Source organism: Pungitius pungitius, chromosome 5, assembly GCF_949316345.1.
Source record: "Pungitius pungitius chromosome 5, fPunPun2.1, whole genome shotgun sequence".
NCBI classification, from domain to species: Eukaryota; Metazoa; Chordata; class Actinopteri; order Perciformes; family Gasterosteidae; genus Pungitius; species Pungitius pungitius.
This window is the reverse complement of record NC_084904.1, coordinates 15,781,762-15,807,893: the sequence shown is the minus strand read 5'-3', so window position 1 is coordinate 15,807,893 and position 26,132 is coordinate 15,781,762. Positions and strand designations below refer to the sequence as shown.

Below are 26,132 nucleotides of genomic sequence, written 5' to 3'. Positions count from 1 at the left end.
TCAAGTAGCTGAGGTGAGATGAGAGGATACGTTAACCAGATTTAAAAAGGCTTCACTAGTGATTACAGGGGAGGCCCAGCTCCGGAGAATTAAATGAACGAGCAGCTGAGTTTATTGTTGGAAACTTTTTGTTTCAACATACAAAAAAAGACATTATTTCATTCAGGTGCATTCAGAATAAAACAATTTATTCATTCAGTACAAACATATAAAAATGACATAAACGACCAGGTGTTGAGATATAAAAATTTATATTTTGTACAAAACCATCATCAGAAATGCATACTTGCTCCATATGAAGACTCTGGGTTTAATATAGCACAAATTTAGAATCTTAGCTACAAAGATATTCTTAAAACCTCTGTTTATGAGGTGACGTTATATAAAACAGCTTTTTTTCAGTAATTCTTTTCAGGAACTAAAATAAAAGTAGGCTAATATTCATTGGACTTCACAGAAATTCAAATAAGAATCAGAAGTCTTTCACAGTGTTGACTTCAGATCAATGAAGTGAATTGTAAACATTGTTGCATATCATAACTCAAAGATAGTCTTCATGTGAGCAAAACCTTTGTAAAAAAAAGTTACAACTTTTCAACTATTTTGAATCCTCTGATCATCACTTTCAAATTCGTCAGCTCAAACCTCATATGGTGAATCAAGTAACATGTGACGTTAACAAAAATAAGGCAAATATCTGTAATTTAATTACAGGGGCTAGCTTTGACCAATTCAGCTGGAGTAAAGTAGCATTTTGTCATGAGATGAAAGGTTGAAGTGGAATATACAATGCAGCAGGGTTCACATTTAGGTGCATATAAACATTTGTACATCGGGAACAAATACTGAAAGGCTATTTGAAGTTATTTCATTCATAAAGTCTCAAGTTTCACGTTTTGTGGAATATTTGTATATAACAGGAAATTAGTTGAGGGAACAAACAGGAAAACCACGGTGGCAAATAACAAACTCTTCTTTTCAATAAAGAACCATCAGGGTTGCCTAATCATGTGATTTTCGGGTACTATTATACAAGTACTCTTGTCATACTCAGAGAGAGACGGTGGTGAAAATGCTTTGATCGGTGTCTGATTGGCAACACGGCAACATTGCACTCATAGCCAATTCCATTAGCAGATGTTAGCTTGCAAACAAACCTATATACTTTGATGTGATGAACATGAACTTGAAATACAACCATCATTATGTAGCATGCTACTGCTTTTATAAAGCAGGCCTCTTTTCATCTCAGTTGGGGGAGGGAGTTTTATTTCTCAAAGGAGCCCCTTGTGCCTGATTGTCAAGGTTTAAAAAAAAAAAAAATCCCAAAATACAGTTGCACGAGCTTCTCAGAAAAATAAATAATCCCTTCTCAGCTTCATTGTGCAAAGCACAATGGAGTACAGGAAAAATAATATGTGAGGGTTTGCATTCTGTTATATTTAATGGCATACAGCATATGGTGCTGTCTCTTTAAATTGTTTTACTTTAATCTGCCGTAACAGATGATTAACATTATGAAACAATGTTGTTTTCTCACGTAGGAAAGCTCCAGTGACAGTGTTCAGTACCACAGTGCTGTCGTCGGTTCATCAAAACTGCTTTTTGGTCTCTGTCTTAGATATACCTGTGAAAGACAAAGACAAAATACAGCATTAGAACGGTCGTTAAGGGCAACCTTCAAACATTTGAGCCACATAGCTTTTCGCATGCACATGTTGACTGCACACGGGTAGCAGGCGAGAAAAGGATGCATGCAGGGGAGCAGTGAGAGGTGGGAAAGAACAGAGGGAAGAAGGCGAGAGGGCAGGCAGAGTAACGGACCGGATGAAACTGCTAAAGCAGTGCTGACCCGCAGTCAGAGTCTGAATCGTGGCCACGGTCGAGGCAGGGCTCACGGGGACAGATGGATTCCTGAGTCTGCCTGTACTCTTGGTACTCCTGGCGGAGAGCGTTGAAACGCGCCTCACTTAGCGAGCGGCCGTACTGGCAGCGAGCTGGGTTGGAAACAGGCGGTCTGACTGAGGTACACGGGCCTGGGGATGGCATCCGGGAGAGGAAATGCATGGATGGGCAAGCTCACGATAATCACAGCACAAAGGGCACAGGGTGAACACATGCAGCACCATCACATCAAGCGTCACATACAACGAGAAAAAGGACAATAAATGATCACCTTTCTGTTGCTGGTCCTGGAGGCCACCGGCTTGATCATGTCTGAGCTCCGCCCTGCCTCTCCAAAGACCATCGCACGACTGATCAAACCTCATGGCCTCCAGGACCTCCGAGTCCACGCACGCATCAGCAGAGTCCCACTCATAACTCTCATCTACTGATGTGTTCCTTCTAATGAGATACACAGAACAAGGGGTCAGGTGACAGTCATCCCGAACAAGAAACAAAAACAACAGAATTCATGTTATTTTGGCAACAGAAATAAATCCCCCTGCCAAGAAGACGCTCCAGCGAGCTTGCAGCTATTTTCCAGGTGTGGTGCCGTTTCACCTTTTCGTTCTCCTTACAGGAAGCTCCATCTCGGCCGCGTGCCGCTCGCTCTCCTCTGTGGTCTCGGGGGAGCTGAGCAGCGTGGGAGTGATGGACAGGGACTGCCGGAAGAGTCCGGCGCTGCCTCTGCCGCTGCTCTGACTGGCGTAACTGGTCCTGCCTCCCTCCCTGGTCTCCGTCTCCCCTCCCCTCCTCACCACCATCACCCTGTCAGGCTGTCTGTAACACTCTGCCTCTCTGGGTGGGAACGGGGCGTAGCAAGGCGAGGGCCAGCTGATGCCTCTGGGTAGGTATGTCCTCGGTGGGCCCCTGCCGGGGTCCATGGGTCTCATGCTGTCCCCTCTGGATCCTGGCCAGTGCTGGTGCTGGGGGACAGGGATGGACGAGGGCCCGGGGACACATTTATGCGGGGCAGACCTTGTGGTGTCTTGATAGGATGGAGACCACCTGGAGGACTCTGGGAAAACAGCGGCTTGCCGCCGCAGGTCGGAGGGTTCCAGCATCGGGGACATTGAGGTTCGTCTAGGTGGGTACATGGAAGGAGTGAGGTAGCAAGGACTTGCTAAAGGTCTTAGTGCGTGGCGGGGCATCTCCATGCTTCCCATGCTGGGGCGTCTGAATGGGACGTACTCCCTCCAGGAGGGTCCCGGCCTGGGGAGGGAAGGCGGACTGCGACCCAAACTGTAGGACTTCACCCTGACGTCTGGGTTTGGGAACTCGTCCCAGTAACATTTCTCAGAAACGTACGTCCTGGGGCTCTCAAAGTGCTCCCACCTCTGTGAGCCTAGGCTGATGGATTTCTTGAGGAAAGGACGAGGCTGTCCCATACCCGAGAGTGTCCTACATGGGCCTATGCTCAAGGACTTCTTCAGAAATGGTACAGGTGCGAGACATATCCGGGATGCAATGTTATTAGTCCTGCTGCCCTGGGGGGGTCTTTGGGGTTGCTCTGGTACAGACTCACAACTGTCTACAAAGCTCTGTGGGTGTTTGGACACTATATCAGCCATTCCTCTAGCTGCACTGAACAAGGTGTGAGGCGACCTGGACCCCGGTCTGGATCCCGGTGTGTCTGTGCTTTTGTTGGCAACTCGAATTTGTGTTTTCTCATTGTAGAGCTGCTTGCTAGTTTTCTCTGGACCGGGCGGCGATGTGGTCGCCTCGTCGGGAAATCTCACTCGATGTGAAGAATTTCTAGCTTCCGCACGGAGGGGGGGTTTATGGCCTTGTTTATTACCAGGATCAAAGCTGGCTTCGGCTGATTGGTGTATCGAGGGTTTTCCCCGGTTGTCCTGCACATGAACTTCCCAGTTGGTAGGAACCACATCAGGCTTTGCCCCGGGGGATTCCTCTGGCTCTGGTTGTGAACCTTGTCCAGCGGTGTCTGTGACTGCGGCGTCTTCCACAGGCTCATCGACGCTCATTTCAATGAAACCTGGAAGGCTCAGGTATTCAAGAATTGCACTAGTCTGCAGAGGGGACATCTGGGGAGACGGAGCTACAGGCTTAGCCTTGAAGGACCCAGACACGACAGGGACAGAAAATTGGGACTGGTCACTATCCACTTCTTCTACAAGTGTCAATGTTGAAACGGGGCTCGGACTATCAGAGAAGAGACATTTGTCACTTCTCCTGGAGCGCGTTCGCACACCCTCTCTCTCTAGCTCGGAGTAAAACCCTGAACTCCGTCGGTCATCCCGGGCCTGAGTGTCTTTCTCTTTGGCCTTTGCCCCTACTTCAGGGTGTTCATAGGGCAAGGTAGGATAATTTGATGGACTGGGGTCTCTTGTGGCTGTGTAGTATTTAGCATTTCTCTCAGGCGGGTTATATTGTGCAGAGGCTGAACTTTCATCGGGCCTCTCACACTCAACTGAAGGACCTCTGGCAGCTGAACCGCAGGGCTGAGTTCCTGCAGAAGCATACGAGTGTCTGGACCTTGAAGCAACAGCGCCCTGCTGTGTCCTTTCCCTGAAGCCCTGCTCGGTCATGGACTTCCTGCATCTGTCCGTCTCTCTCAGAGGACTCTGTGACCTGGCTCTATCTGGTGCTTCTAGGCACAGGGCAGGGAGACTTTCTGAGGTCACGTGACCAGACAGCATGGGTAGGGAGGTGTTCTGAGTGGCTGGAGAGCGCGAGGAGTCAACGGCAAGAGAGTCCTCTGTGGTGTCCCGGCACGCGCGAGCATGCTGCGGTCTGGTCGATGACGCGGTGTCCCGGGGGCTCCGTACAGGAATGAGGCTGGTGACTGAGGTAACAGGACTCAGGTCCCACTGTATGCGAGACGTCGGGAGCCGGTCCATGGGACTGCTGGTGTTCCCAAAGTAGCACGCCCTTCGATAGTCAGATACCCGGCTTGTTTGACCAGAGGGCCTGTGTTTCGGTCTTATCATAACCTCTTGTGGCTTCCATACGGGCTCCTCCTCTACATTGGATCTGTCCCTTTGATAGCTTTTCGTCTTACTAGACTGTCCCTCGTGCCTCCCGCTACCTTGACTCCTTTGACCGGCAGTGTAGCTCTCCAGCTCCCTCTCCATTTCTTCCCTCTCTTTTGCCAGTTGGACACACTTGTTAATGCTACCGCTCTCCAGCTCGCTGTCCAACTGTGACACCAGGGTGCTGTTGTTAGTCAGCGGACTCTCCAGAGATTGGTAGTTTGAATGATGTCGTCTGTCTCTGTCCAGCTGCTTTGTTCTCCTCCCCAGGGTTGGGAACAGATCTTCAGTGTTGCCTGGCATGCAATATCTCCTGAGAGAATCGCTGGGTTTCTTCTCACTGTTGTCTGAACAGAAGCTGGCTCTTTCCAGTAGAGCCTCTGAGCTTTGTTCGTCGTCGGAGTAAAAGCAGCCGTGACGGGAGAAGTTTCTGGCCATGGCGCGTACTCTTCCAGGCGAGGAGGGAGGTCGGCTGAGCTCTGGGACGTCCACAGTGAGAGGAGACTCTGTCCTCTTGTCCTTCTCTGAGCTTAAGATCCTCGACTCGGGTGACTCCCTGAATGACGTCCTATTGCTTCCCGAACCACTCGCCCCGCCGTTACTTTGCAGAACCTCTATTCTGGAGTTTTTCTTATTGGACAGACTGGAGTCCTCTGGCAGGGGTTGGACAGTGAAGCGCCCATCTGGGCCTCTGGAGATAGACTCCAGAGCAGATGGTGAGGCGTCCTGAGAGCCCAAGTGACTCTCAAAGAGTGTGTAATGTGGTGGCGGAGAGGAGTTGGACAGGAGTTGTTTCCGCTGGTCATGGTATTCCCCGCGGCTGCCTTTATCAAAGGACGACCGATCGGACTGGGAGGAGGAGGAGTTGGGGAAGAAGGGAAGCGGCGGACACAGCTTCAGCTTTAGGACACTGTCTGGACTGCGAGGAGGTGATCGAGTTCTGAGAAAGACATGGACAAGAATTTGTTTTTAATTTAACTTAAATTGATTAAAGAACCGTGGGTTCTGACAAAAAACTTTTAGACGGTGCCGCATGTAACTTTCTGCTCATACATCCACACATCAAAGAAGATAAGGACACTTACTGTGGGGATGAGCTCTTCTGCAGGGCAGATGGGAGATCTACGAGGAGTGGAAATGCAGGAGTTAAAATTGTCAAAACATGACATTGTATTCACCATAAACCTGGAAGCCAACACAAGCAGAGTTGTAACTCAACTTTTTGGATAAAATAAACCATTCACCTTGTCTTCTCTTTCTGCGCCGACGCTGCCTCCATTGACTCATGTAGCACGCTGTCACCAACGAGAGAACGATGGCCGCGAACAGGAAGCACACTCCTGCTAGCACACCAGCCAACAGGGGCTCAGGAATGAACTCCAAGAAACCCGGGCGCAGGGGGTAAATCTCCATCCCTGTAATCAGTCAATAAGGGTTGTTGCAAGTGGGATGCCGGAACCTATGCTCAATATGCAGGTAGTGGCATCATGATGTACACAAATCTACTCACCTAGGGTGGAAACATTGACAGACTCACTCGGTTCACTAAGAGCTTTGTTGCTACAAGACATCAGCCTCAGATCATAACTGGAATCCTGATGGAGAGACAAAAGACATAAACTAGTATGCCCACTGAGAGTTCAAATGTTTTGTAAATGATCACATTGGTTTGATATGAAACAATTGGCCAAATAGCTAATGAATCAACATGCAACCAGGTTGTGAATGCAAGATATCCAGAAGCCACACACTGATTGATCATTTAAATAAAAGATATAGAATGAACTGATCGATACCCTAAACAGTCCTTGTACAAGTAGTTCACTCTGATTGGCACTGATGTCGCTGTTGAGGACGACCCATTGGCCTTGATCCCTTCGGCTCTGGAGCACAAAGCCCGTCAGTGGAGAGGATGGAGCCTCGGGAAGCAACCACTGGAGGAAAATTCCTCGGTCAGTCCGGTTGGCTGACAGGAATATTGGAGGATCCAGGAAAGGGAGAGTGGTGACAGCTGTAGGGGCTTCTGTTGGCACATCTGATAACAAAACAAAATATAAGTTCAAGGTGATAAACACAAAACAGCATTAGAGAGAGTAAAGGACAGTCCAGACAGAACTTGCACAAACCTTCAGTCCGCACGGACACAATTTCACTGAAAGGTCCGGAGCCGAGTTTATTCTGAGGCAGGACACTGAACTGATAGCCGGTGCCAGCAAGCAGCCCCGTCACTAGCAGGTAGGTTTTGGATGTCGGCACGGGCAAAGACGCCCACTCGTGTTTCCCTCGAGATGCCTGCTTGACCCTGAGAAAAAAAAGCAAAACAGAAAATATAAAAACAGAACATGAAACAGTTTGGATTGTTTTTCGTGCAGCATGTTACTGACCATACAGTGAACTTCTGGGTGTATCCGCCATCAAAGCCGGGCACCCAGGACACATTGGCCTGGTTCATCTCTGTGACGACAGATACTGAAGACACAACATGAGGACTTGTGCCTGAGGAACAGACAAACGATTCTGTAAGTTCACACTGCCGACGACACGAGTGGATGCGATCCGATTAAATGTGTCAAAATGTCAACACGCGCGCTTTCGCTGAAATAAGGTCGGTCCACCCACCCAGCACCATGACCACTGTGCCTGCACTGACGGTCGCTACGCGATTCGTAGCCAAGCACTCCCAGCCCCCTTGGTGATCTTTACTGAGCGGCTGCAGCAGGAGGGAGCCGTTGGCCAGCACCGTGTACGGGGAGCGAGGGGAAGGACCAATCTGTGAAGAAGGACCGTAGCAGGTTAAAAATAAGGCATAGCATGAGGTGTGTATGCACTCCCACTAAATGTAGTTAAACATTTCTTTTACCTTGCTCCAAGTTATGTTTGGAGCAGGGTCTCCGATGGCTTCACAGTGGATGATCAAGTCTCTGCCCACTTCCTGGAGATACTCGGGCCGAGGAAGCACTCTGAATGATGGTGGGTCCTTGAGGAGAGAGAGAGAGAGAGAGAGAGAGAGAGAGAGAGAGAGAGAGAGAGAGAGAGAGAGAGAGAGAGAGAGAGAGGCAGGGGGAAATAGAGAGAATGGTTTTACCTTCATCCATTTAGAACTCTGAAAAATAGTCGATAAGAGCTGAGGGCACCAGCCTCACCTGCAAAATGACCTTAGTGGGTTCAGACTGTCCCATGGTGCCATAACTGTTATAGGCCGTACACGTGTACATGCCTACAGCGTTGTCATTGGCTGTTGCTATAAAAACAGATCCCTCGGAGTTCACTATCCAACCCGGGAGCTGGGAAGATCAATGAAGGAAGAAATGAGGCAGTACTTTATGAGGATTTTTCTTGCATTTGTGACAAAGTGTTTCTAAGCAGCACGGCTTACCTTGTCAAGATTCAAATGGTTCCCATCTTTTGTCCAGTTGACATAAAGCACTGGGGGATCAGCCTGCACCGGGCAGATAATGACCCCTTCCATGCCTGAAGGCAAGTATGTTTCCCGGGACATTCGGCCCACACGTGCAGGGTCTGTGATGAAATGAGAGGAATTGATCGCAAATATAAAGAAGATGAATGTGTATTTGAAAACCACACTCTCTCACAGCAGACTAAACCCTTACGTTTCACTTTGAGGTGTGCGGAGGCCGAGGGCGGGGTGAGTAACCCATTAGTTGGGATACAGGTATAGTTTCCAGCATCCTCGGGAATGAGATTAGGGATAAGAAGTGTTCCGTCCACCAAAACCTTCACTCTGGATTTAAGCGACCTAAAGCCAAAAGACAGAACACATGGTGCAATTCAAGAAGTGATCACAGTGATAAGAAAACCAATTTCACTATGATGAAAACAAGTGGGAATATATCACAATGATCTGACCCGTGATCTAATTCGTCTCGAGTTTAGAGCGTACTTGTTAACACACAACAAAATGGAATAATAAGATTACTAATCTAATTACAACTGATTGCTTTATAATTATGCTTTGGAAAACGTGCCTTCCTTGTTTCCAATTAAGTACATTAGGATACTGTGCTTAATTATTTCATACTATCTGTATCTAACAGTCAACAGATAAAAAGTAATGTAATGCGTTTCGGGTCTACATTATACTTTAAAGACATGTACTCTACATTATACTTTAAAGACATGTACTCACTCAATATGGTAAACATTCTGTCCTTGTTTCAGCCAATCGTAGGAGAGGTTAGAAGGGTAGGCATCTGCCTGGCATTGCAGAACTGCATCCTGGGACATGTTAAGAGTGGTGTCCTCGGGGGAGATGATGATGATTGGAGGTCCTTTTGACAAGTTGGAACAAAACATAACACAACCCGATGTTAGGAGAGTCTATACAGTCATAGATGGCATAGATTCAAGAGATGGATGGTGTGGAAGTCCATGAATTAAAGCCACATCATGGGATGGACTGTAGGTGGCAGTATGGACTCTCTACTCTATCACTATGGTTGTCAACCTGTTCACTGAGTTCATGCATAGCGGAGACACATTTTCAAGGAAAACAAGGATAGGAAGACTGATATTTTGTCTCGGAGAAGCAATAAAACACAATTCATTTGGTTGGTTCACTGAACATGAGATTTCCCTGATGATTGACAGCTCAACACTGACCTTTGATCTGCAGCTGTGTAGAGTGGGTGAGGTTCCCCTCTGAGTTGGACACGTGACATTTGTACACTCCTGAAATATTTCTTGTAACAGAGGCCATAGACAAGGTACCATTGAGTACCTAAAAGAGGGCACAGAGAAAGAAGACAGAAGAGAAAAAAAGGAAAGGAAAATTATGGGGGTCTCACGGAAAAACAAAGCAGCCTGCTTTAAAAGGAACATCACAGCTATGACTTTTACGGGTGAATGCTAATTATAAAGCATCTAATTAAAATACAAAAAATGCCATCTGTTAATCCACCTCACTTTTATTTTTTCATGTTTCTCTATTTGGCTCTCATCTTTATGCCAGACAACAGTTGGCCGAGGGTTGCCATGGGCTCCACAGCTGAGAGTCAGCGAGTCTCCGAGCAGAACCTCCACGAAAGTTGGTGGCGTCTTGATAAACACAGGTGGAGCTGGAACGAAGACAGCACAGGTATTATATTTCATTTACGTATTCAGTTAGGAGATAAGAGACAAACCCAAGCACCAACTTGACTAGCACTAAAAGCATACAAAACATTTTAACCATGGCACGTTCTTCAAGGCGGACAACATGTTGATAAATGTCTAAAAAGAAAACCTATATAGTTTAGTGGCGGCTTGCTGTGTGGAGATGGGACTTTGGTGGGTATTCTTGGATGTAAAGCGGCGATTTAATCTGTTCGTTAATGAGATTTATAACTCAGATTTATTTATATACATATGAATAAATTGGAATGAGCCGCTGCACATTCTTACTAATGTGATGTTTTGAGAACCACAAATGTAAATGACACACAATAACTGCCACCAAAATGCAGCAACTCCCACAAAAACTGGACTGACAGAATTGACATAACAATGCTATTTTGTAAATGTTTTTGTGCCTGTGTTATTGAAAGGACAATATGGACCTCACTATCAGGGCCATGGTATTTTCGGCAATGCAACTGTCCATGTTAAAATGACATGCGCTCATTTAATTGGAAAGAAATGCCATCATCTGTGTACACGGATGTGTGTTGCGTTTAGTTTAGGGACTGCTTAACACAGTCTTAGGGAAACATGCATTCATAGGATACTTCATTCACGTACTGATGTAACACTACAAAAGGTGTCCCGTGTTAATCTGCCACCTGATGCAACGTGTGCAGGCCTTTCATTCACTCTAGTACAATCATATCAAATTCCCACCTCACACTTTCAATGGAATTTCAAAGTCTTAAGGGATAACTAGTGTGTGTGTGTGTGTGTGAGAGAGACAGAGTAGGAAGCAGGAGGGTTAAAAAGACTCTGGTTTAAGCATTTACCCTTAATCTAGCCAACACACGACACCCATTTGCTGTGCTGGTCAATGTTATTGTTAAGAATAATTCCTACGCTGACATCAGCTTAGTGCCTGCTAAGCAATGACAAATACAAGATGTGATCACTGTGTGCACAGAACGTCACACACGACACCCCTGATGCGCCGCTATAACACTTCGGCTTGCCAGCGCCTTCAGAGTCTCAGCCAAGCTCCATGCTGTGGCTGTTCTAAACAAGGACACTGCCAGTGATGAGCAGTGAAAGGAGCTGCTCCCGAGTCCCCAAAACCCTGCAGTGCTGCACCTGTGATGGAGAGGAAGGTCCATGTGCCGTTTCTGAAGTCGTCTTTTTTGCTGTTCAGGAGCAGAATTCGACATTCAAACCAGCCCTCGTCCTCTTGGGTCAGACGATCCACCAACAGGGAAGCACCGCTGGTCAGAGACACACGACCTGTGAGGGGGAGAGAGAGAGAGAGAGAGAGAGAGAGAGAGAGAGAGGGTAAGGCTCACCCACTCACATGGCCAGACAGGCAGACTCAGCAGAAGCAGGAAGAGGGTTCACAATGCAGAGGACACAGGCCTCCAGTGTGACAAAGGCCAGTCACAGACTTTATGCTGGAGGACAAATCACACAGCGTGTGAACATCCACTGTAGTTGGTCACAAACAAGCCACCACATCACCCTTATTTATCAGGCAGGGGGCTGAGGGGTAAGATGTGCACGACCCTGAAGTTGGAGAGTAAACACAAAAATAACTAAATTACAGATGAAGCTGGTTCCCTGTGATTTAGGGTTTGGATGGTGGGGGGCTGGAGTGTGAGGATGAGTATGCCTTCATTTTTAAGCAGGTTGCTTGTTTTTGGTGGGGTAAACAGTTGAGGTAAACAATTTAGTTCATGCCATTATGTGTATGTGTGAACACCGTGAAACACACAGATGGATCCTCACTCAAGGACACAAACACACATCTCCCAATGACTGACTGACACACACACACACACACACACACACACACACACACACACACACACACACACACACACACACACACACACACACACACACACACACACACACACACACTCTGTACTTCTTACAACTCCTTGTCATGCTTTGAAACTTGATCTGCTGGTTGCCTGGTGACTGCAGTCTGGTTTTCAGGGTACTGAAGTTACCCTTCCACACCCAACCCCCCTCTTCCTTTTATTCCATCTCTCAATGAACTCTTTTTTTCCCCTTCAATCTCAGAGCTTTAAACGACAGTAGGATGGGTGTTGGGGGGGGGGGGGGAACAGATACGTTGTCACCCCCGGCCAAAACCATTTGAAAGAATACAGGAAGTCTCTGGCATCTCGTCCTATTTGTTTTGCAGCCAACAGGTCCCTTGAATGATGTAGAAAATGTCTTACACATCCAATCCTCTGCAATGAACTAAAAAAAATAATCCACTTCCTTTTGATTTTTGGATTCTTGATAAACTCAGAACTCTTGAATGTCCGGCAACCCTGAGGCAACAATATCACAAGAAACACAATATTCTGACCATTCACACGCTTTCCCTCCACACAGCAGCGTCTGGAGGAGAGCCTGAATGCTATGAAATTCATTCAACTCTATTTGTGGCCTTCACACTGTGAGTGAAGGCGGACAATGGCTAACAATTAACCTTGCATTCCTGAGCCCTTGTTGTGCTTAATAGTTAGGTTTAATGTTTGACTGACCTCATAAAAGATGGCCAGCGCTCACTTAAACGGCGCCATAAAACGAGCAGCTCTTGTTTCAGTCCAGCATGTGTCAAACAACTGGGTGAGGCGAGGAGAGAGGAAATGTGCAGGTAGATGATTACAGGTGTGCGGATAATTTTAGGTATTTTCCTTTCATTCCTCCACGAGGGATCCTCCCTGCTTTGCCCATTTCCTACACAAACCATTCCAGTCGGACACAGAGTTAACTCCCGCACCGCCAACTAAGAAGGAAAAACACTTTCACGTGCAAAATCTCCTGCGCGCTCTTTAACACGCACGTCTTTGTGTGGCGATATGTTATGGGATACTCAGGGATCACTGTGGCTAATCGCACCCCCTGTCGTACTTTGTAACACGGCAGAAACGCAGCCTCTGGGAATCCCTCTGACCTACTGAACTGACCGGGTGGGTTCAGAAGCACGTGGGTGTGTAGTACATGTTGATTTTCAAAAATCTGTGAGCGCCCTGCCCACCGGGTCTCCACAGGGGAATTCTGGTTTTGCTGTCCAACACTTAACCCTTTTCCGTAGCCTCCCTCTTGTCTGTCACTACAAAGAGACGGCAGCTCCCCTCCCCCCCACCCCCCTCCCATTCCTCATTCTCTCAGGTTACCATAGCGATGAGACCATGAAAAGCCCGGGCTGTAGGTTTAGATTTGAATTCAGTTGCTGTAGAAACACAGCCGGACCAAACGTGGGTAGGGGAGGGTCGATCATGCAGACGGGAGCGGGGGGTGGGGGGTGGGAGTCTACTGTCAAGAGATTTCAAAAAATTACAAGTAGGGGAAAAAAAACACATTTAGATTTAGAAACCATCTTGTGTCACATCCAGCGGCACAGGAGGTAGAAAAGTGAAAGAGGGGTATATGAATGAGGCAGTATTTTCTTTTGGGCCTGTGGACGGACAAAAGGCTGACGCTGTGTGACAAATGTTGCTTTATTTAGATTTGAATGTTGCATCTTTGGACTTGAACAGAGATCTCAAATGGCACTCAGCAGGTGCTCCGTTACAAAAAAAAAAGGGTTGCTTTTCTCGCCGATGGCCCGATGCACGGAAACAACGGCAATATGCTGCAATAACAACGACACAAAGGATGAGAAACGATCAGCTACATCAGTAAGAACCCGGCCTGCTTTTATGTCCAAGAGGAATCGAACGAGAGGTTACAGAGAGGTTACTCGTATTGTGCGCATCAATAACCCACCGACAGCCTATGAGAGGTTGATCTTTCTGACCTTTGTGCTCCGAAACTCCCTGCCAGACACATCCATCACCATACATCGCCCCCCTGGCTCTAGATTCGCACAATGTCCACAAGTCCTCCTCCAGAGACACTGGTCATTAGACTCCATGGTGGAAGGGGAGGATGGTTGAAACAATAGCTGCTGCCCCCCTCCTCCGGCAGCTATCACATGACAGCTCCAGTCTACCTTAAAATCAGCCTTTGTTTATAAAGAATTACCGTTCAGGGAAGCTACGGGTAGAAAAATTGAAACATTAATCCAGCCGTGCTGTGCAAACTCCTGGAGGCGCCCCGTCTTCATATCAGCGGGAGTCAGGTTCAAATTACGCAGCTTTCAGACTCGTGCCGCTGGCCAGGAGCCGGCCTTTGCTTCGCGGTCTCTGATTTCCTATTCTTTCTTCTTTTTTTTTTTGGAGTCAAGATTGATGAAGTGAAATGAAACCACTGAAATGGAAAGGGGCTGAGGCAACGTCACATACATTTTATCCACATAATTCTGGCTCATTTCAGTCACATTTTTTACAACATTCTTTTGCATGTTTAATGTATTTACTTGGTTTTGTGGCAACTTATATTCCAGGACAGGAGTTTCATTGTTCCATAGCTTCCTTTTTTGTACATAGTGTTTATTAATTTAACTATGTTGTTTTTAGCCATGTGTCATACTGTGTTGTGTCTGTGCTGTTTGTGTCACTTGTGTGGACTGTGCCTGTCTCTTGGCCAGGTCATCCTTGTAAATGAGAATCGGTTATCAATGGATTTTACCTTGTTAAATAAAGGTAATAAAAAAAGCAATGAAACCTACATGAGATTTTGGGTATTGGGGGTTCACACTGGTACTTCCTGACAATACACGGCGCATAGTGAATTCATGCGATACAATCCCCGGGGCACTACGGAGGAAGACGGATTACTCTGTTTGGAGAGGCATCATCGCTGCTTTTCTTTGTCCATCCGTATGTGCACAAGAGAGCCGAGCAGAGGTGCATTGTGGGTTGTGTTTTGATTTGAATACAATCATAAGTCTGGGACCGGCCCCCTGCCTCTGACAGCTCACCCTTCCCACTCCCCCAAATTTCTCTCTTCAATCCTCCTGTCTCCCTAATCAGTTTAACCCTCTTATGAATAGCTCTTTGTCGTGAGCTAGATTACAGTTAACTCTGTCCCTCTCACTCTGTCCAGCTTTGTTCAAAGCACACACACAGCTCATGTGGCAAACTTCAACTTGCCACAGACATGAGCACCCCTTGGACACAATGGGGGAGCAGAGTATTATAAAATATGGAATTCGGTCCACTCAAATCACGAGAAGTGTTTGAACTGTTTTTTGGGTGCTTGACTTGAACTTTGTTCTCCAGTCTGTAAGAGATGACGAATGTTAACAATCAAAAGTTGATTTAGTTAGAGTTGAATATTGGAAAAGAGCTTAAGACTGTAACTCGGTGGAGAGCAGGGTCGTCCTCCAATCAGAGGTTTGATTTCCCGGCTGCGCTAGTATCAGATGTTGATTCTTCCCTGAGCAGAACACTTCTCCCCAAAATCGCTCACGTAGCTGTGAACGTTGGCTACTGATGAGCAACTGTGAACGGTGTGTGCTGTCATCAGGGTGTGAACGGATGAATGATGACGTGCAGCATTAAATCACTTTGAGCGCTGCCCAAGTCCAGTCTATTTACCATTTACAGTCTCTGAAAGGAACCCTCATCATTAGTGAGCATCAAGCTTGTCATACTGAGCTGAATATTCTGGGTGGGTAATTTGAAGTAATCTTACAGTAGTAGATTTATTGATGGAAAGACAATTGGACAGCATTGATTGCTCAGCACCGACTCTTGAGAATCCGTACTGGCCTGCTTCTTTGAAACAGAGAAAAATTCCCCAGCTGGAGCCATCTTTTGTTCTTTCATTGTGTTGTTGTTTGTCAAACATCATCCTGAGCTGGTCATAGTGGAAAGACTGGTTGGTGACGGATGAAGGTGATCAGTTTCACCTTTCAGCTCAGCAAATCGGGGCAATAGTTGCAAGTTTACAAAAGCAGTGTTGTTCAAAGTTTTTAGGTTTCCGGTTTTGTGTGTATGTGCATCTGTAAATTTAGGTGTGTGTGTGTGTGTGTGTGTAGGTGAAGTGCGGGCCTCTACATTGATCAGAGGTCACACTGAGAGCGTAATGAAGGCCTGCTGAGATCAGGGGTTTTACCCATTGTCGTCCTAACCTCAGGCGGGACTTCCCTGCTCACCGTCTCTGCTGATTTACTTCAGCACACAGGAGACATTTGATCTAACCCGGCAACGGTAAAGCATCCTGACACTGCAAGCCTTGAACATATTGTCTCCACTAATTAAATTCAAACAGACCATAATAATGTGTCTGAAAGCGTTTATCCGGCTGTTTCCTCTTTGTTGTGAGTTGACTAATGTCAGGCCTGCAGGGCGAGCAGGGTGTGGGAGACCTTTCTGATTCACAGACAAGGGAGGCTCTCAGAGACGCTGTTGGCTGTAACAGGTTGAGGAAAGGACACTGCTTCTCAAACACAGTGCAATCTAAAATACACCTGATACTGTATCAAAACATGTTTGTTTAATGGATTGAAATATTTATTTAAGATATCACTTGCCTTTCTTTCTTCTCAGTATCTAAAAATGGCTCATTGCATCGGCGAGCTTGAGATAAAGCAAACAGACCAAGGACAGACAGCCTTTGGGAATGCTTTTTATGTTTTATTTTAGTCTCCTTTATTGCTCGGTATTTGCAATGCAATAAGTTTACCAAAGCAAGGACAGGAAAGCTCTTTCATTTAGCAATGCAAATTGAAGTCTGACACCTTACTTAGCTATATTGGAAGAAGCCATCATGTTGTAAATCCCTCTAGGGCTCTGAACAACGGTACATGCCCTCATCGCTACCCTCCTGTTCAACACCTCAGACAAGCCAAGACAAAGGATAGGAAAGGTTTTCTACTCAACTGTCTTTAGGTTAAATCTGAAATCCCCAAACATTTTAATTTGAGGGTTGAATACATTAGAGACACAGCGCTGACACGCTTCACATGCTGCCATCTGCCTCCAGTGGGAGGGGAGATATGAGGATCTGAGGCAGACAGGGTAAAGCCCACACCAGACAAGTACACACAGGGACCAGATTATTAGGACAACCCAAACAGTCTTCTACTCCAAGTTACATCTCTGAAATGGTGTTTACTTCATTATGGCTGCATGTGCATCAGATGACTGCCCCTAAACAATGACATGGTTAACGGCCTACTGGAGGGTTAACATGACAAACATATGTAGTTTGACTGCTCGGCAGCGGTAGCCTGTTTTTGGTGCAGTGCCTGCAGACGTTAAATGCGCTTAGGACAAACGCGGAGGGCTTGTAGCGAGGTTTTCTGTACATTTTAGTGACCTAGTTGGGACAGTATGGGATTTGGGGTGTCCTAGTATTCCAGTTGGCTTCGGCAAAGCAAGGGGAGGTTGTGATACCCCTCTGTGTCTTTTGTCCCGTGTTAGAACAATGAAAGGATTATAGGGCTCCAGCAAGAAAACTCCCATTATTCCCAATGCTTCATCCATCCTCCTTCCAGCACAACAATCCCCTCTTAGTGGGTCACCCTTCAGCATACTAATAAAACACTGTCATCAGACCTCCAAGCCCCCACCTACACTCCTAATCCCCCCCATACACGGCGTTACTGGTACCCTCCTTCTTCTTGCTCAGCTACCCCACCCCCCTTTAACTGCCTCCACTAAAACACATCCATTCTTGCCTTTCCCCTTGCACTGCGAGCTGCAGTCTGGACACACACAGACTGAACGCCGGCAGTAATTACAGGGGTTAGGGTTTAGATGGATTACCTATTTGGAGTTTTGTTTCATTCAAACTTCCCCTCCCCAAGTCTTCATAAATACCAATCCAATCCAAACCACTTAATGCCTAACTTTGCCCGCACAGGATTGTTACTCGAGAAATGTTGTCACATTGACACTTCCTCATAAAAATCCTAAGAACCATAATTACAGAAATCTGTCAATTGGTGGCCGGTCCCACAAACTTTTCAGAAACAAACTACTACGATGACAGCTCCAGAGTCAGCGTGTCTTCCTGCTACTGAGACATGTTTTCAACGCACATCATCAGGGTCTTTGTGCAGTTAAATTGCTGAAAGCGCTGGAAAAAGGTTTTATCAAAGAATGTTCCCTCAGGTATATTTCAAAGGATTGCCGCTGAAGATACAACATGTGTTTGTCTTGTGTTTTCTAAAAGGAGTCTAAAATTAAACACATCGGAGAAACTCTTACCCTTGTAGTTTGGATGAACTCGAGGAGCATACACTCCGAATTTGATGAGGATGGGAACGTTGTAACCGAGGCGCACCCACTCCACTACATGCAGAGGAAAGAGGTTTGGGGTGGTGGCTTCTTTGGATGGCGGATTGAGATCGCAGCTTAGTTCTGCAGAGCCCCCCTCTCTGGCACGAACCAACGAGGACACACATTGAGACACACCTGTGAAAGCAACGGCACATCACCGGGGATGAAGCATGAGATTCAGATAACACAGATGACCAATGACTCCCCAAAATTTGAATAAACACATAAATTGTGCTTCACACAAGCCTAAGAAATATGGCCCTTTTAAAGAGAGTTATGGCTTTAAGAGTGGCCAGATTAACCTCTCTGGAATTTTTTGAGTCATTGATTCCCACAAAAAGCTTTTGCTGTGGTTAAAACTGCTCATAAAAAAATTGCGGCGCTATTTGGTAGAGTGGAGAGCGCAGGACAACTCCGGGAAGAAGAAGCCAGGGCCCAAAACAGTCGGTGGCAAACTAGTCAACATGAATCTACAAGATCCCCACAGCATTCCCCGCTGAAACCTGGGTCAGGGAGGACGTGGAAAACAACAGAGTGCCATTTGGTGACAGGATCATATATCTGCAAAGCCAGCAAACACACAGCAATCCCATTAGTGACACCTGGAGCAATGTCCGCTCTCCTCCCTCTCCCTCGCCGCCGTGTGCTGACGTGGTGTGTGTGTGCGCAACTGGGTTTCCAGTGTTTGCTCTGCTACTCATCTGGCCTGGTGATTGCTTTAATCTCGGAAGGGGGTTGGTCTGGCCCCATGCTCTGATGCAGGGCGGCAGGACCCTCCGTGCTGTCAGCAGCCGACCTCCCACAACCCCCTGGGGTTCACACATGGCCTGCAGACCAGCATAATCAATCCCACCAACCACCCCCGCCCCCCCCCCCCCCCCTCAACAAACCCATGCACGCACACATAGAGAAGCGTGCCTCACATTGGGGGTTGCATAAATCCCAGATTGATCTAAATCCACACCCACAGATATTATTTAAGTTGGATTTTGGCCCCATTCTCTCTACTCAACGCATGTCCCTATGTTGTAACCCCGCCTCCTTACTTTCTCCAATCTAAGGCAATCGTCGCTGTGCCAGTTTTGTTGTGGTGTCACTCAAACCGATGGCAGCCAAGCGGCAACATACAAGGGCCATAGTGCAGGTCTTGAGGGACGTTGGTAAATATGGAACCTTTGGTGAAGCTGAGTTAACAAACAGCAGAGACAAATGGAGGGAGACCATCTGGTTAAGCTGAGAAAGCCCTAAAGTTTTACAAAAAGGGGTTAATGTGTATAAACACATAATATAAAATACCCGTCAAATGGTCTTCATTTTCTACAAGTTAACTGTGTACAAATTTAACAAATAATTTGACTAAATTCAATCTAGATTCCCTTTTAGTCCTTAGATAAAAAAAAAACTATTCTTATCAAACATGCAAAGTCAAAAGTGACAAGTGATGTGATAATGCTGCGCTAATTTGAGAAATGGTTTTCAAAATACATCTTCAAAGACTGAAGATATTCAGTAAAGCAGAATCAACATCAGTCAAATATAATCAACAATAGCATATTTTCATTGTTATTAATCTGTTTTTTTACATAAATAAATCTTTTCCATGTTACATAATTCCGTTTCTACTGGTGTTTTGTGTTTAGTTAGTCCAGCTGCTTCAGATGACTCACATCATTTGGGGAATTGTATTAAACGTTTTGGAAGTTTGGATCTATTGTGTGGATGATCAATTTCACAATTTTAGTAGTATTAACAGCTTTGACGAAGACGCCCACTGAGAAATGTTTCTAACCATTTGAGAGAAACTCTAAACAAGGAGAGATGAATTATGGAAATGTATTGCATGCATTAGCATACGTACTTAGCAGACAGATGGCTACAGCAGTCGTGACAGCCGGGAGCCACCGTCTCTGCAGTCCCATGGCCGTCCGTCACACTGCTTCACACATCTCCCGACCTGAAAGAGAAGACCACACATCTCGTTCACTCTTCAACAGAACGCGACTGTACAACGACATCCCTCACATCCGCCCTCAGAGAAATGTAATCCCTCCAGTTAACATTGACTCATAATCCAACCACTACGCCCTGTTACAGATGCTTCTCGCAGCTATTTAAACCGTATTCTTTGAAAACAATTACTCCTCTGCCAAATGTTTGCGCTTTGGTTGGATGAAGGTAAAAAGGCTTTTTCAACAAATATCCGCATTGTGTTTGTGTCTTTCCACAGGGAACATATGGCTCTACTGTAGGTGTATGAACAGATTAACCTGATGCTTGTGATTGGTTCAGCTCATCCAGGCGGTCTTGTCTCGCGCAAAATAGGCCAATAGCAACTGACAGGTGACACAATCAATATTGAGAGATGCGTCTTTTCTCAACTCCAGAGGTTCTTCTTAACACTACTGCTTAAAAATAGGGCCTTAAGTGGCAAAAAATGCGATTAAATTAAACTGAATTTGAGGCTCCATTTAGTGCGGCACGTGTCGAGCTGACGGCCCTGGGCGCCGTTCACCTGACCGTTAAACTCACAAACAGCTCGTGTGAACAAACCAGCACGATTCACTGATTTATATTTTATAGTGAGCCCCACAAACAAGACTCCACTTAACCAAATTGTGGGTCTACAGTACTTCACAGCCGGGAAGATGGGAACAGCTGCAGCAACCCCGTGAGGCCCTCCACTTTAAATTGGATTGGAGGCACAAGTTTAAATTGTTGCCCTTCAAACATAATGAAGGACCTTGCCCCCTCCACTCAGTACCCCTAATACCGGCTCATTACTTTGAGTTCATTTAAGGTATATAAGAAGGGAGGCATTCATAGAAAGAAAGTAGGTGTTGATATCCGACCCCAGATGCACTGTAGAAACTCAGCATCATTGAGCAACATGACGGACATGTTCTGACTCTTGCACTTGAGTCAACAAACATCCCAGAATAGAGCAGCATAAACGTGCATTTGTCTGCTCGCACTTGACCGATACAAGGTTGAGACCGTTGCCGGTGGAGCTGGCCATGAAGCTGTGTGATAAGTTTGGGTTAAGATCTTTCTAAAATAAAGCAGAGGACAAATGCTGCAAAGACAAGTGGGACAAAAAGTCATTAGAGTGGGTTTGGCTTTACAGTAAAAGCTGATGAAGAGTAGAGGCTCAAATAAAAGGCTGAGGTTGGTAGTTTTAGCACGACAGAATGCTTGTTAATAAGGAAAGGATTACTCCTACTGTGCGAACGTTATTTGCTCAGTGGGGGTGACGGAATAAGCAGTACTCTTAGTATGGATTAAAAAAAGAAAATAAGGAAACTAATCGTTACTGTGTAATCATTTACCTGCAGCTAAAATAATTGTGGAAATAATTGTGCAGCAGTGCATCACCTTAACCGTCATCTTAACAGTCCTTCTAATAACACAAAAGCATAAGAAATGTGCTAATCTTATCGTATATCTAAACTTCTTGCTCATATCCAGGCCGCGAGAAACTTTTGACGACCTCAAGAATGACTAATCTCGTCCTTGATCCCGTCGGCTCTGCTGTGCCTCCTCACCAGGATATATGACAGAGACGGCCACGCCCACACTGAGCCAATATATTACAGAGGAAGCCCTGAGGGCAGCTTTATCTGCAGGTGCTGGAAAGGACAGAAGACAACCAGCGTATTTCCTCAGGCAGCAGAGCAGAGCAAGGGGGCATTTAATTGACATGGTGGACAGAGGAAGCCTTAGAAAAGAGCCCGCATATATAAACCAGGTCAAGGGGTCAAATACAGGAAAACAAAAGGATTTTTTTTGATTGATTGTATCTGACTGCAATATGAGACGTATGCAAACATACGTTATATTGCATACATAATTATCTTACGAAAGGTACGTTGATGTACACATCTCCTATTCCACTAGTCCAAGGTGAGATGGGTTTACTCCTGGACACTAATCTCCTCACAAGGGAATCTGAAGGACAGTTGACATAATTAGCAACATCTTTGCTATTCTCACACAGCCCTGCAGAGAGAGAAGACTGAACGCATCATATAACTTGTGGATTGAAATGAAGTCGGGCAAATAGGGCAACCATTCAGCAGTGAAACGGATACGACCAGAGAGATCTTTGACAATGAAGCGACAGGATCTTTGGAATGTTGAGGTAAAAACTGATGTAACAATCAAGCTCATCACCCCTCAATTTAGTTGCGTAACAGACATGTGGACACAGTTGACCATTTCACTGGATTCCATTGACACAAATTGCTTTAGATCTAGTCATGACTTAACCTTCTGGACTGTTCATTTGGAAACACCGACGCTAATCCCGCCCTGCTGCTCAGAGTGTTAATAGTGTAATTGAATTAGAGATCACATTGGTGAGACAAACCAAGGACAATCTTGTCATCTGGCTGTGAAGAGATCAATCACTGGTGAACCAAGTCACTATCCTCTCCAGAACGTTCTGCCCACTTGGAGCCGGCAGGTTGTGCTGTCCTTATTCTATGGAGACTACAGTCGACAAAGGGCCATGTGGAATGCAGCCAGTGATCCTCTAAAACAGATCATCAGACACCTCAATTGTAGATGCTACTCCTCCCCATCTCCACTGCCAAGCAATGACATAATAAATGTAGACTTACACCACCATTTGGACAATACTCTCTTCGCTTAATTGTTAGCAAAAATAATGCAGGTTTAGATAAATTGATATCTAGTGTTGAATACAAGATTCTAAGTGGTAAATCTCTCCACATATGCTCTAAAACACACTAGAATTAACCATGAGGAGGCATAAACGAAATCATACCAAAGTTAAGGATTTCTTTGTACCGGGTTGTATAATGCAGGAGTAAAATCAAGCAATGTGGATGTCTTCTCTTTTCTTGATGTGCAACAATAGCAGTGAGGGTTTCTATTTTTGTTTGCACAATCACAAAATAAAAACACAGAAATTCTTTTGACCCATTGCGTGTGAGAGCATGCGAGTTGTTCCTTAGTACCTGAGCAGAGCTATCAGTGGCGTTAGCGACAGATAGAGGCCTGATAAGAAGTAGCATTACTCTTTTCGTAATCCTTGTTAATCCTGACTGAGGACATAGCCTCAGCACAAAAAAGACCGTAGCAACTTAGCAAGAACAACACACGATACCCAGCCACAGGTGAACAGAACCATCTCATACAAAAGGTAGAAATGCCGCAGTGATGACAAAAGATCCGCACAAACAGTACATGTCCCGGCTATTTACACTAGACTGGGTTGTGTGCCATCAATCCAGCCTTGACTGGTCGCACCAGCCAATAAATACAACAAAGCAATCAATCCATGGATGTTGTCTATGGCACAGCAACCCAATTTAGTATCTGTATTGACATGTATTCTTACTAGAGGAAATGAGCTGGGCACGCCCCGGGTACGCGAGAGAAGCCAGAGTCTCGTGATTGGGAAAGCCTGTGTTGTATATGTATATGGATTAACATAGCTTGTGACACAACTCATAGTGCTACTGCACAGTATCCCTTAATATCCTTTGCAAATGACAGTTGACTGAAGGCCGGACATTTACTCACGCACAAAAACGTGAATAGTTTGGCCACTACTATGCAATGAATGCCTTCAGTAATGGTGCAATACTGAAAGTGACGTTAATAAATAACAAATGAGCTCACGGGAGTAAGGAATGACACAAGTCTAATGGAGGCAAAGCAGTTAAAATCCTTCCTTTAAGTCGTGGCTTTTTTCGACCTGCGGGAACCGGCCAGTCCCACAAAGCTTCTTTAAAGGCACGGAAGTGAGAGCAACTGAGGGTCAAAAGCCAAAAGTTACAACATCAAGACCTGAAGTCTACCGTTGTGGCATAGCACGGCAATCAATTCATAACTTTAATATTGGGCAGCTTTCCAAAACAAGCCTTGAATATCTAATCTCACTGATAGCATTATCATTTGTTTTGTAAGGGACCATTTCTGCTGCCCAGATGTAAACGGCTATTTCAGACAGGTCAACACTAATGAGACATAAAACATACAATGGTGACCATCATGGCCCTGTCTTTAATCTTGCATGTGGATTGTTTTCTTCTTTGGTAAACCACAAGATTGAACATACAAACAGACTTATGCTAAAACAGCCATTAGAAGTGACCATCTTAAACTTTCTCAATAAAATTGTCCAGCATGACATCTGCTCACTATGTGCACGTTGCCAGTGTTTTGAATAGTGAAAAACACTGGTGAAATATCAAGGCATGCTGAATATTAAATTATCCGGAGTATTACCATGTAAAATTACCCCTGGGTAGTTCTTTTAAAAATATATTTTAAGTGTAAAAAAGCAACTGATAACAAATCCATCATCCAGTGACGTGTGCACTTCATGTCTTACCAACCACAAACAAGCACAACAAAAACAAAAGGAAGGGAAACACTGGAGGGGGGATCAGGGCCGGGTCTAGGCAGGGGCAAGAGGGGGCCTGGCCCCCTCAAATAAATGGTGTGCCCCCTCAAACTAGGTGCTGGAGCTAGGTGCTGGAGCACAATGCCCCCTCAAGATATGTGGCTGCCCCCTCATACATGCCTGTCTAGACCCGGCCCTGGGGGGGGATCCATCCATTGTGTAGAAATGCACAACACGATTGCACTATGTTGAACAAAAATGCTAAGATAATGTGGGCTGTCTGGGCCATATAAATAGAAAGACACCAAAAATCAAGCTCTTTATGTCTGCACGTCTACAGGGATGTTCAGTCCTTCATGTCACCATGCCAACCTCCTGTAAAACAGAACAGGTGCCCTTTTTTGTCTGACCATACAAGCTGAGGCGCATGAATAAAAACATAGGAGAAAAAAAACCCACACACTATTCTGACAGATTATTGTTCTCTGTATCTTGATCCTGGGAGTCAGAACAGAGTTTCTCTGTGGGTCATTACGGCGTAGTAAACCTATTCACTGGTATTATAGGAGAAAAAAAAACACTCCCTCAGGGATTACAAGTGGCGCATGTGATACACTAAACATAAACAAAGGCGGAATGCCCCACTGTTTCCACCAGTACTGCGTTTAGCATGGAAGCTAAACTAATGTCATACTGGATACCTTTAAGGATGCTTTAGCTCTCTCACCATGGCTACTTACCTTGTCTGGGGCACTTTGTCACTTAAAGCTGAAAAGGGAATCTTTCAATCCATTGATGCTTTTTTTTTTTAAACCTCCAATTGCTATAGCTTAGGATTCAAGTCAGTTAAAAAAACGACTTTTAAAATAAAAAGAAGAAAAAGTCTTGGATAAAACGCAGGTGGTCACATTTTTTTCTCAAACCGTTGGAGTGGATCAAAATAAATTAAAATCCGTTGATTATTATCTGACTTCCCAAAAGAATACTTCTAATAAAATCCATTAACCCAGGACACCTTCATCAGTCCAACAGCCAGCCCATTTAAAGTCCCTTTGAACTTTCCACGTTTTAGCTTTTATGTCCGCATTCGTCTTTCTCCAAACTTGCTGGGAATACTTTTAATTATAAATTGGAGATTAGAATTAACTTTACAAATATGATGATGGCCCTCGGTCGATGCAATGCTAATCCATAACCAAGTTTCATCCGAAAGAGAACGCACACTGCACGTTTAGTGAGAGCGCTGCTGTTGTTACTCTCGCCGTGACTCTCCTCCCATTATTATAATTCCCCCCTCCTACTACAGCGGGACAGAAAACAATCACTACACTTCCTGTTACAGCTTTCAAAATAAAAACCCGCCTGGCTTTTGCGAAATGTAAGATTATCGTATATTGAATACCTGGATACCTTGATGACAAAGATGTAACATTAGGTCGTGCAAAACTCTGGACATGAATCAATAAAACCCCTATGAAAGAAGGTATTATTCAGGCTGTTGTAAATCAAAAAATGAAT

General features: G+C 45.4%; 1 protein-coding gene across 1 annotated transcript; it reads right to left on the bottom strand.

Annotated features, from left to right (window-relative positions):
* Nucleotides 1-172: 172 nt before the first annotated feature.
* Nucleotides 173-25,876, bottom strand: igsf9b (immunoglobulin superfamily, member 9b). The gene is made up of 22 exons (XM_037481592.2): nucleotides 25,355-25,876; nucleotides 20,100-20,195; nucleotides 18,170-18,376; nucleotides 11,190-11,336; nucleotides 9,861-10,012; nucleotides 9,558-9,675; nucleotides 9,085-9,226; nucleotides 8,549-8,694; nucleotides 8,314-8,456; nucleotides 8,081-8,221; nucleotides 7,798-7,914; nucleotides 7,557-7,707; nucleotides 7,322-7,433; nucleotides 7,064-7,239; nucleotides 6,734-6,972; nucleotides 6,448-6,532; nucleotides 6,182-6,352; nucleotides 6,023-6,059; nucleotides 2,506-5,877; nucleotides 2,177-2,346; nucleotides 1,853-2,036; nucleotides 173-1,627 (listed from the first exon to the last, which is right to left on the bottom strand). Exons 2-22 carry the CDS (start codon nucleotides 20,158-20,160, stop codon nucleotides 1,618-1,620), a joined length of 6,081 nt encoding a protein of 2,026 aa, XP_037337489.2. The 5' UTR covers nucleotides 20,161-20,195; nucleotides 25,355-25,876; the 3' UTR covers nucleotides 173-1,617.
* Nucleotides 25,877-26,132: the final 256 nt, after the last annotated feature.

Coding starts and splice junctions, on each gene's coding strand:
- igsf9b (XM_037481592.2), bottom strand. CDS start 20,160: ATGGGACTGCAGAGACGGTGGCTCCCGGCTGTCACGACTGCTGTAGCC. Junction 11,337..18,169: donor AGTTCATCCAAACTACAAGG/GTAAGAGTTTCT, acceptor TCCCCCTCACAG/GTCGTGTGTCTCTGACCAGC. Junction 9,676..9,860: donor AGAAACATGAAAAAATAAAA/GTGAGGTGGATT, acceptor GCCCTCTTTTAG/GTACTCAATGGTACCTTGTC.